The following is an 11378-nucleotide window of genomic DNA, read 5'->3' as shown; positions in this document are numbered from 1 at the left end:
CCTCTGCCTCCTGGGTTCTAGCAATTCTTCTGCCTCGGCCTCCCAAGTAGCTCGGATTACAGGCATGTGCCACCATGCCCAGCTAATTTTGTATTTTTTTTATTTGAGTAGAGACGTGGTTTCTCCACGTTGGTCAGGCTGGTCCTGAACTCCTGACCTCAGGTGAACTGCCCACCTTGGCTTCCCAAAGTGCTGGGATTACAGGCCTGAGCCACCGCGTCCAGACTTTTTTTTCTTTTTTTTTTTAAGAGATGGGATCTGGCCCGTGGCCCAGGCTGGCGTGCAATCGTGTTATCATAGCTCACTGCAGCCTCAACCTCCTGGGCTCAAGCAGTCCTCTCACCACAGCGGGCTGGTGCCATGTGTTGTCCCACTCAGTGGGCATGTGCCCCCACGCAGGTAGGAGAATCTGGGCCTTAGTCAATTTGTGCTGCTTTTTTTTTTTTTTTTTTTTTTGAGACGGAGTTTCACTCTTGTTACCCAGGCTGGAGTGCAATGGCGCGATCTCGGCTCACCGCAACCTCCGCCTCCCGGGTTCAGGCAATTCTCCTGCCTCAGCCTCCTGAGTAGCTGGGATTACAGGCACGCACCACCATGCCCAGCTAATTTTTTGTAGTTTTAGTAGAGACGGGGTTTCACCATGTTGACCAGGACGGTCTCGATCTCTTGACCTCGGGATCCACCCGCCTCGGCCTCCCAAAGTGCTGGGATTACAGGCTTGAGCCACCGCGCCCGGCTTGTGCTGCTTTAAGGGACTACCCAAGGCTAGGTGATTTATAAAGAAAGAAACTTATGGCTGGGTGCAGTGTCTCACACCTCTAATCCCAGCATTTTGGGAGGCCTAGGTGGGCGGATCCCTTGAACTCAGGAGTTCAAGACTAGCCTGGCCAACATGGCGAAACCGTGTCTCTACTAAAAATACAAAAATTAGCCAGGCATGGTTGTGGGCACCTGTAATCCCAGCTACTCAGGAGGCTGAGGCAGGAGACTCGCTTGAAACCGGCGGGCGGGGGTTGCAGTGAGCGGAGATCAAGCCACTGCACTCCAGCCTGGGCGACAGAGTGAGACTTGGTTTCAAATAGGGCGCGGTGGCTCACGCCTGTAATCCCAGCACTTTGGGAGGCCGAGGCGGGTGGATCACCAGGTCAAGAGATCGAGACCATCCTGGTCAACATGGTGAAACCCCGTCTCTACTAAAACTACAAAAAATTAGCTGGGCATGGTGGCGCGTGCCTGTAATCCCAGCTACTCAGGAGGCTGAGGCAGGAGAATTGCCTGAACCCAGGAGGCGGAGGCTGTGGTGAGCCGAGATCGCGCCATTGCACTCCAGCCTGGGTAACAAGAGCGAAACTCCGTCTCAAAAAAAAAAAAGAAAAGAGAGGGGGGCAGGGAAGAGGCTGGGTGTGGTGGCTCACATCTGTAATCCCAACACTTTGGGAGGCTGAGGCAGGAGGACTGCTTGAGACCAGGAGTTGGAGACCAGCCTGGGCAACCTAGAGACCAAAAAAAAAAAAAAAAAGGTGGGGATGGGCAGGAAGGAGGTGCCGGGCTCTTAAACAACCAGTTCTCATGGACGCTAGGCTGAAAACCCACTCAGTACCACGAAGATGGCTCTAAGCCATTCACAGACGATCGGACCTTGTGGCCTAAACACTTCCGACTAGGCCCCCTCCAACACCGGGGATCCACTTTCAGCAGGAGCTTTGGAAGGAGGAAATATCCAAACCAGCCAGGCGCGGTGGCTCATGCCTGTAATCCCAGCTTTGGGAGGCCGAGGCAGGTGGATCACCTGAGGTCAGGAGTTCGAGACCAGCCTGACCAACATGGAGAAACCCTGCCTCTACTAAAAGTACAAAAAATTAGCCGGGCGTGGTGGCACATGCCTGTAATCCCAGCTACTCAGGAGGCTGAGTCAGGAGAATTGCTTGAACCCGGGAGGCAGAGGTTGCAGTGAGCTGAGATCACACAACTGTACTCCAGCCTGGGCAGCAAGAGAGAAGCTGCATCTCAAATATCCAAACCATAGTAAGGCGTCTCACTGCACCCAGCATGGGGGAGCTCCTTGCCACGTGAGTGCACGCTTCTGTGTGTTTTCTAAGACCTGACCCCTCAAATGCAAGTCCGGTTCAGAGCTGAGACCTAAACTGGTGCTTCTAGGCTTGCTAAGGGGCAGTGCGTCTGGAACCTGCAGAGGACACAAGGGAAGGTCATCTGAGTCTATACCAGCTGCTATCATGAAATATCTTAAACTGGGCGATTTATTAGTTGCTGCAAGAGTAATCATGGTTTTTGCCATTGTAATGGGCGCAGTGGCTCGCCCCAGTAATCCCTGCACTTTAGGAGGCCTAGGCTGGCGGATCACCTGAGGCCAGGAGTTCAAGACCAGCCTGGCCAACACGATGAAACCTGTCTCTACTAAAAGTACAAAAAAGAAAAAGCTGGGTTTGGTGGCGGGTGCCTGTCATCCCAGCTACTTGGGAGGCTGAGGCAGGAGAATTGATTGAACTTGGGAGGCAGAGGATGCAATGAGCCGAGATTGTGCCACTGCACTCCAGCCTGAGCAACAAGAGTGAAACTCCATCTCAAAAAAAAAAAAAAAAGAAAAGAAAGAAAGAAATGGCAAAAACCGTGATTACTTTTGTACTGATCTAATTTAAAGAGCAGACATTTGGCCAGGCTTGGTTGCTCACACCTGTAATCCCGGCGCTTTGGGAGGCTGAGGTGAGAGAGGCACTTGAGGCCAGGAGTTTGGAACCAGCCTGGGCCACACAGCAAGACCATATCTCTACAAAAAATTAACAAATGAACCATGTGTGGTGGCGTGTGCCCGTAATCCCAGCTACTCAGGAGGCTGAGGTGGGAGGATTGCTTGGGCCCAGAAGGTGGAGGCTGCAGTGAGTCGTGATCACATTACTGCACTCCAGCCAAAAAATTAACCAAAATGGGAGGTTCCAGCATCATCTGGGCCCACCTCAGACGCCACCTCTACCCACTCTCATGGACGATCCCCATTTGCAAAAAAGAAACAGGCTGTGAAGGGTTGGGGGTCTGGGCAGGAACTCACAGACTCCCTGTCTCTGCTTCCTGGTGTCTTGAAGGGAATTCTACGACCCCAGCTTCCAGGGGCAGCCGTCCTCCCAGGACCTGCGTGTGCCCTACTCCTACAGTCAACTGGGCTGTCCGCTCCTCGTCTACTACGACACCCCATGGAAGCCCGTGGTGGAGCTGTAAGACCCCAGGGGCTACTGCAGGGTGGGGACGGTGGCAGGACCGCATGCTCCCTGGCTCTGGGGTACCAGCCTGGCCCTCCAGGTTCCCCTAGATCCCTCAAAATGATGGCGGTCACTGTTTCCCACTGTGCTCCCGCCCCAGCCTTCTCCCCGGGACACCTTTTCTTTTTGTGAGACAGGATCTCACTCTGTTGCCTAGGCTGGAGTGCTGTGGCACAATCTCAGCTCACTGCAACCTCCACCTCTCAGGCTCAAGCAATTCTCCTGCCTCAGCCTCCCGAGTAGCTGGGACTACAGGTGCGCACCACCATGCCTGGCTAATTTTGTATTTTTAGTAGAGACAGGGTTTTGCCATGTTGCCCAGGCTGGTCTTGAACTCCTGAGCTCAGGGCATCCATCCACCTCAGCCTCCCAATGTGCTGGGATTACAGGCGTGGGCCAGCGTGCCGGGCCCTGAGTGGACTTTCGTTTCCTCTCTGTTATCCATGCTCAGTGCTGGCTGCTGCCCATCTCCCTGTCCACCCAGCTCTGTCTCCCAGCCTCCCTGCAGCCTGCACACCGCAGCCTCACCTGGGAGCGACAGGGGTTCTTTGGTTTGCTCCCTGCCACCTCCCCACCCCATGAGTGGTTTCGTAGCCGTCCAGGTGGCTGTGGCCTGGGTCTTCCTGGGTTGACCCCGCTCCCCACGCAGCTCTGCCCTGTATGCGTCTCCTAGGTGGCGAAAAGACACTTTCCAGGAGATTGTCGACGCTGAGTATGTGTTACTGGAGGTGAATGGGCAGTTCTCCTACAGGTATTCCCTGACGGCCCAGTCGGCGCTGTGCACCTCCCAGCCACAGAACTGGACCACCATGATAAAGGAATTCGGGATGCCCTTCCTCTGGAACAGAGAGGTAATAGGACCCTAGGATCGTTTCAGAAGAATCAGCATGCCACCAGGGGGTGGGAGCGTGCGTGAGGGACATGGTGCAGCCATGGAACTGAGTATGGAATGAAAGACTGGGCCGGGCGCGGTGGCTCACACCTGTCATCCCAGCAGCTTGGGAGGCCTAGGCGGGCGGATCACCTGAGCTCAGGAGTTCAAGATCAGCCTGGGCAACGTGGTGAAACCCCATCTCTCAGCCTGGCATGGTGGTGAGCGACTATAATCCCAGCTATTCGGGAGGCTGAGGCAGGAGAATCGCTTGAGCCCAGGAAGAGGAGGTTGCAGTGAGCCGAGATCTCGACACCGCACTCCAGCCTGGGCCACAGAGGGAAATGCAGGCACCAAGGTGCTCAGGGGCTTTGCTGATGAAGAGGGAAGTCTGGGACCATCCCAATGGTTGCTGCTGAGGCGTGGATGGGTTTCCCACGCTGTCCTACTCAGCGTGCATTCGTTTTTAATTTTTTTTAGACAGAGTCTTGCTCTGTCCCCCAGGCTGGAGTGCAGGGGCACAGTCTCAGCTCACTGCAGCCTCATGGCTCAAGTGATCCCCCCACCTCAGCTTCCCAATTACCTGGCACTACAGGTGTGTGCCACCATGCCCTGCTCATTTCTAATTTTTTGCTTGTTTGTTTGTTTTTGTAGAGACAGGGTTTCACTATGTTGCCCAAGCTGGTTTTGAACTCCTGGGCTCAAGCGATCCTCCCACCTCGGCTCCCCAAAGCGCTAGATTATAGGCATGAGTGACCACACCCCGCCTCAGTGTGTATTTCTTTTCTTTTCTTTTTTTTTTCAGACACAGTCTTGCTCTGTCGCCCAGGCTGGAGTGCAGTGGTGGGACCTCTGCTCACTGCAACCTCCACCTCCCAGATTCAAGTAATTTTCCTGCCTCAGCCTCCTGAGTAGCTGGGAACTACAGGCACCTGCCACCACACCAGCTAATTTTTTTTGGTGAGACGGGGTCTCACCATGTTGGCCAGGCTAGTCTCAAATTCCTGACCTTAGGTAACCCCCACGTCAGCCTTCCAGTGAGGTGGGGTTACAGGCATGAGCCACCGTGCCCAGCCTTATTGTTTATTTATTTATTTATTTTTGAGATGGAGTCTCAATCCGTCACCCAGGCTGGAGTGCTGTGGCGCAATCTCTGCTCACGGCAACCTCCCCCTCCCGGGTTCAAGCCATTCTCTTGTCTCAGCCTCCCAAGTAGCTGGGATTACAGGCGTGCGCCACCACGCCCAGCTAATTTTTGTATTTTTAGTAGAGACGGGGTTTCACCATGTTGGCCAGGATGGTCTTGAACTCCTGACCTCAAGTGATCAGCCTGCCTCACCCTCCCAAAGTGCTGGGATTACAAGCGTGAGCCACTGTGTTCAGCCTGGATTTTCTTTGTTAAATGCACAGCCTGAAGCTCTCCTCCTCACACCCAGCCCAATTAACCGTTTTAAAGACTGCAACCCTGTGACAGCTGGTGCACTGACGGCCTTGTCCAACCACCACCTCTTTGACTATTTTTTGAAAGAGAAAGCTGTCTGGGCGCGGTGGCTCGTCCCTATAATCCCAGCACTTTGGGAGACTGAGGCAGGTGGATCACTTGAGGTCAGAAGATCAAGACCAGCCTGGCCACTGGTCTTGAACACAAAAAATACAAAAATTTGCAGGACGCGGTGGCAGGTGCCTGTAATCCCTGCTACTTGGAAGGCTGAGGCAGCAGAATTGCTTGAACCTGGGAGGTAGAGGTTGCAGTGAGCTGAGATCACACCACTGCATCCAGCCTGAGGGACAGAGCAAGACATTATCTGGAAAAAAAAACCAAAACTCATTGGCAGCGCCCGACTCTCACCCAGACTTAGTAAGCCTCCAGCCTCCACGCCCGGGAAGGCCGGGAAGGAGGCAGGGGAGATGGAGGCTGAGCAGCCTCCGTCCACAGCCTCCTCTGCAAGGAGCATGAACCTGCCCACACCATCGGCGCTTGGCCCCAGACTCCCACCATGCACTTCTCATGAGGACTGGGGTGGGCGCAGGGTCTCTGCACGCAGGAGGGAGGCTCAGGGCTCCCTTCCAGCCCCCAGGACCAGTGGGCACGCCTCTGTCTCCCACAGAACTACGTGAGCTGCCACGACTCCAACAGGAATGCTACTTTGAGATGGCCAGATGTCCAGTATCAGATCTTGGGTGGTCGGACAACAAACCAGATAATTTTCAGCCACAACAACGGCATCTATATCTTCTACATTTCTATTGTGGACCCGTACTACAGGTGAGGGGCTGGTGGATCACTTGAGGTCGGAAGATCAAGACCAGCCTGGCCAACGACAGGGGACACCTGGTGTCCCGGGAGGCAGGTCACCCATGCTGGTCCTGACTAAACCTGAACACCCCCAGCAGCCCAGGCCATCCCCAGGACAAGCGATGTTTTAAGTTCCGGGTGACATTTCTTCCCGTGTGAAACAAAAACAAATACTCCTTTTTTTTTTTTTTTAGATGGAGATTTGCTCCTGTCGCCCAGGCTGGAGTGCAGTGGTGCGATCTCCACTCACGGCAACCTCCGCCTCCCGGGTTCAAGCGATTCTCCTGCCTCCACCTCCCGAGTAGCTGGGATTACAGGCATGTGCCACCACGCTTGGCTAATTTTTGCATTTTTAGTAGAGACAGGGTTTCACCATGTTGGCCAGGCTGGTCTCGAACTCCTGACCTCAGATGACCCACTGGCCTTGGCCTTCCCAAGTGCTGAAATTACAGGCGTGAGCCACCACACCCGGCCACAAATACTCATTTCAGAGTCCCACACTGGGTGCTGGGGGAACAGCAGTGACCTGAGGCTGCACCCCTGCCCCAGTGCACCCAAGTCACCCTCTCTTGCTCCCCATGTCTGGGGTGTGCTGATAGACGGGAGAGCTGGCTCAGACTGGCTTGTAGGAGTAGACTGAAATATTCAGGAATCTCCAGCCCAACGTGGTGACTCCATCTCTACTAAAAATACAAAAATTAGCTGGACATGGTGGCAGGTGCCTGTAATTCCAGCTACTAGGGAAGCCGAAGCAGGAGAGTCGCTTGAACCCGGGAGGTGGAGGTTGCAGTGAGCCGAGATTGCCCCACTGCACTCCAGCCTGGGCAACAGAGCAAGGCTCCATCTTAAAAAAAAAACAAAACAAAACGGGAATCTTACACCAGTCAATTTCATGTCAGTGGCTTGAAATCAGCCACAGTGGAAATATTTATGCAACAAGAATTAGCAGACACTACCCAGGGGCCTTGCCCCTCTGAGAGCCAGTTAAATATTTAGCAGTGACGGGCGCTGAGGGAATTATAAAGCCAGGTCTAAGCCATGCCATGCGGATCCACAAGTCCCTTTGGGAGGTGGGCACCAGGGTGGCATCTTCCGCATGTCCTTACCGCTGCTGGAAGTCACTGTCAGCCATCGCCTGTTCTCTCCAGAGGGTGAAAGTCCAGCCCCTGAAAAAACTTGTGGAGATCCTGCCTTCCCTACCTACAGGCCTCAGACTAGGAGGATCAGCTCTGAGTGGCTGCAGGTGGAAGGCCCTGGGTAGGGCGGGGACATCCATAGGAGAGAGGAGACAGGTGTGGGACTCTCCCTTGCCACACCTGCTCCCCGTACCACGAGACCTGCACTGTCCCCCCACCGCCGTGGGTTCTGTGACACCCCTGAGCCTTCTCCTGCCCTGATGCAGCCTCCACTGTCCTCCAGCACTTCCCCGCTGTTGACAGACCACTTAGTTATTTTGCTCTGTCTGCCCTCTCTAGCCAGAGTCTGGGCGTTGGGGGAGAACGGGGATCCTGGTGACAGCTGCCAAAGGACACAGAGAGGATGGCAGCTCAGAACCTGTAACAGTCAGCTGGGTGTGGTGGCTCATGCCTGTAATCCCAGCACGGTGGGAGGCTGGGACAGGCGGATCACTTGAGGCCAGGAGTTCGAGACCAGCCTGGCCAACATGGAGAAACCCTGTCTCTACTAAAAGTTAGCCAGGTGTGATGGCGAGCACCTGTAATCCCAGCTACTCGGGAGCCTGAGGCAAGAGAATCGCTTGAACCTGGGAGATGGAGGTTGCAGTGGGTTGAGATTGCACCACTATGCTCCAGTGTTGGTGAGAGCCAGAATTCCCCCCCATCAAAAAAAAAAAAAAAAAAATCCATAAAAGTCAAAGTGGACCAGGCGCCGTTGTTCACGACTATAATCCCAGCATTTCGGGAGGCGGAGGCGGGTCGATCACTTGAGGTCAGGAGTTTGAGACCAGCCTGGCCAACATGGTGACGCCCCGTCTCTAATAAAAATACAAAAAATTAGCCTAGCCTGGTGGCTCATGTCTGTGATCCCCACTCCTCGGGAGGCTGAGGCAGGACTGCTTGAACTCGGGAGGCAGAGGGCACAGTGAGCCGAGATCAAGACTCTGACTCAAAAAAAAAAAAAAAGTCAAAGTGGGTGGAAACAGAAGTGGGTATACCCGGTCACAGCTGCAGGCCCGGTTCTCCCTCCTGTGGGTCTGAACACCTTTGCCAGTGCGAAGGTGAAGTCACCTAACGGCCTCTCCCCACCTCCCCCGACAGCTACTGTAAACTGGAGACCCTCTTCAGCATCTACGTGTACGGGGCATTCCCGATACCACTGGGGTTTGCCGGGGTCATCATCCTGCTGCTCATCTCCAGCATGCTGGGGTCCGTGTGGGTGGCCTACAAGATCCCCAAGCTGCTGCCCACAAGACGAGTCCACAGGATCAGGAGGTTTGTGGTCCAGCTGTGCGGGAGATGCAAGACGGCCTGCAGGTGTTTTCAGTTCCGTGCCTCATCCACATCCGGGATGGGCACAGAGCCCCCAGGACACCACCCCACTCCTCAGGGAGGCAGGGCTGACCACTGAGGCTGGTCCACAGCGTCCTGACCCCTCGTCTTTAAATAAAGTTTAGTGTAACCCCACAGGAAGCAGTGTGTGCTCACCATTTTTTTTTTAATTTGGTTTTTTGGTGTTGGGGGTCTTGCTGTGTTGCCCAGGCTGGGAGTGCGGTGGTATGATCACAGCTCACTGCAGCCTCCAACTCCCAGGCTTAAGCAATCCTCCCTCCTCAGCCTCCTAAGTAGCTGGGATCACAGGAACCACCACCACATCTGTCTAACTTTACTTTTAGTTTTTGTAGAGATAGGGTCTCACTTTGTTGCCCAAGCTGGTCTCGAACTCCTGGGCTCAAGCGATCCTCCCGCCTCGGCCTCTCAAAGTGCTAGGATTACCAGTGGGCCGCTGTACCAGGGTTAGTCGTCTTTTTTTTTTTTTTTTTTTTTTGAGACTGTTTCTATCACCCATGCTGAAGTGCAGTGACACAATCTTGGCTCACTGCAGCCTCCACCTTCTAGGTTCAGGCAACTCTCCTGCCTCAGCCTCCTGAGTAGCTGGGATCACAGGTGCCTGCCACCACACCCAGCTAATTTTTGCGTTTTTGGTAGACACTGGTTTTCACCATGTTGGCCAGGCTGGTCTCAAACTCCTGACCTCAAGAGATTCACCTGCCTTGGCCTCCCAAAGTGCTGGGATTACAGGCGTGAGCCACCATGCCCGCCCAGCCCCCCACCCTTTTTTTTGAGATAGAGTCTTGCTCCGTTGTCTAGGCTGGAGTGCTAGTGTGTCATCTTGGTTCACTGCAACCTCTGCCTCCTGGGCTCAAGTGATCCTCCCACCTCAGCCTCCCGAGTAGCTGGGACTACAAGTTCACACCGCCATGCCTGGGTACTTTTTTTTTTTTTTTTTTTTTTGGTAGAGACGGGGTTTTGACATATTGCCCAGGCTGATCTCAAACTCCTGGGCTCAAGCGATCCTCCTGCCTCAGCCTCCCAAAGTGCTGGGATTCCCAGTGAGCCACTGCACCTGGGTCAGCCATCTCATTTTAAATGAAAATTTAGTCAGTCTCACGACTTCTGAATACTCTTTAAAGTGTGTGTGTGTGTGTGTGTGTGTGTGTGTGTGTGTGTGTGTGTTACGTGGTCATTTTAAATCACCCAACACAGCTACAAGAGACTGGGGCAGGGGAATTGCTTGAGGCCAGGAGTTCAAGATCAGCCTGGGCAACATGGCAAGAACCCAATTTTTTTTTAAACATTAGCTGAGTGTGGTGGAGTATGCCTGTAGTCCCAGCTACTTGCGAGGCTGAGGTGGGAGGATCGCTTGAGCCCGGGAGATGGAGGCTGCAGTGAGCCATGATCATGCTACTGTACTCCAGCCTGGGTGATGGAGCAAGACCCTGTCTCAGAAAAAAAAGAAAGTTGCTGCTTGGGTCCTTGCAGACATCCACTTTGTGACCCTCTCTCCACATTAAGCTTCAAGCAAAGTGATCCCAGGCCCTTGCCCCACCTCCTCACCAGCCAGGCCTCCCCTTCACTGAGACACCTGGTGTTAGTTTCAGAGACACCTTTAATGAGGCTGTGGGGAGAAGGCGTTGGAAGGCAGCTAAGAAAAGTGGACTTGGAGCCGGGCGCAGTGGCCTGTAATCCCAGCACTTTGGGAGGCCGAGGCAGGTGGATCACCTGAGGTCAGGAGTTTGAGACCAGCCTGACCAACATGGTGAATCCTCATCTCTACTAAAAATACAAAAAATTAGCTAGGTGTGGTGGTGGGCGCCTGTAATCTCAGCTACTCTGGAGCCTGAGACAGGAGAATCGCTTGAACTCAAGAGGCGGAGGTTGCAGTGAGCTGAGATCGCACCACTGCACTCCAGCCTGGGCGACAGAGCCAGACTCCTTCCCAAAAAAAAAAAAAACAAACAAACAAAACAAAACAGAAAATTTGGCTCAAAGCGTCTCCCAGACTGTCCCCGTGGATGAAACAGGGATAAATGGGGATCCCTGCAGGGGCCAGGAGGGCACATGGCACAGGCCCTGGGACAGAGGGAAACTGCAGCTGCATGGTCCCAAGACACCATGTCTGCCTGAGGTTTGGTCTTAGAGATGGAGTCTCTGGCTGGGCGCGGTGGCTCATGCCTGTAATCCTAGCACTTTGGGAGGCCGAGGTGGGTGGATCACCTGAGGTTAAGAGTTCAAGACCAGCCTGACCAACATGGTGAAACTCCGTCTTTATTTAAAAAAAAAAAAGATGGAGTCTCACCCTGTCACTCAGGCTGTAGTGCAGTGGTGTGATCTTGGCTCACTACAACCTACACCTCCCCAGCTCAAGCAATTCTCATGCCTCAACCTCCTGAGTAGCTAGGATTATAGGCGCCCACCACCAC

General features: G+C 54.0%; 1 protein-coding gene across 1 annotated transcript in view; it reads left to right on the top strand.

The window, feature by feature from the left end:
• The window catches only part of CATSPERD (cation channel sperm associated auxiliary subunit delta), a 51125-nt gene extending 42038 nt beyond the window's left edge, over positions 1–9087 (top strand). Inside the window, exons 14-17 of the mRNA XM_032252487.1 lie at positions 3099–3227; positions 3946–4123; positions 6252–6409; positions 8716–9087. Of these exons, the coding sequence (XP_032108378.1) occupies positions 3099–3227; positions 3946–4123; positions 6252–6409; positions 8716–9025 (775 nt within the window). The 3' untranslated portion in view covers positions 9026–9087. The remainder of the gene's footprint in view (positions 1–3098; positions 3228–3945; positions 4124–6251; positions 6410–8715) is intronic.
• The last annotated feature ends 2291 nt before the right edge of the window (positions 9088–11378 follow it).

This window comes from Sapajus apella, unplaced genomic scaffold, assembly GCF_009761245.1.
Source record: "Sapajus apella isolate SASKATOON/1434 unplaced genomic scaffold, GSC_monkey_1.0 scaffold77, whole genome shotgun sequence".
Taxonomy (NCBI): Eukaryota; Metazoa; Chordata; class Mammalia; order Primates; family Cebidae; genus Sapajus; species Sapajus apella.
The sequence above is the reverse complement of the archived record's forward strand: the minus strand, read 5'-3'. Positions and strand labels throughout refer to the sequence as shown.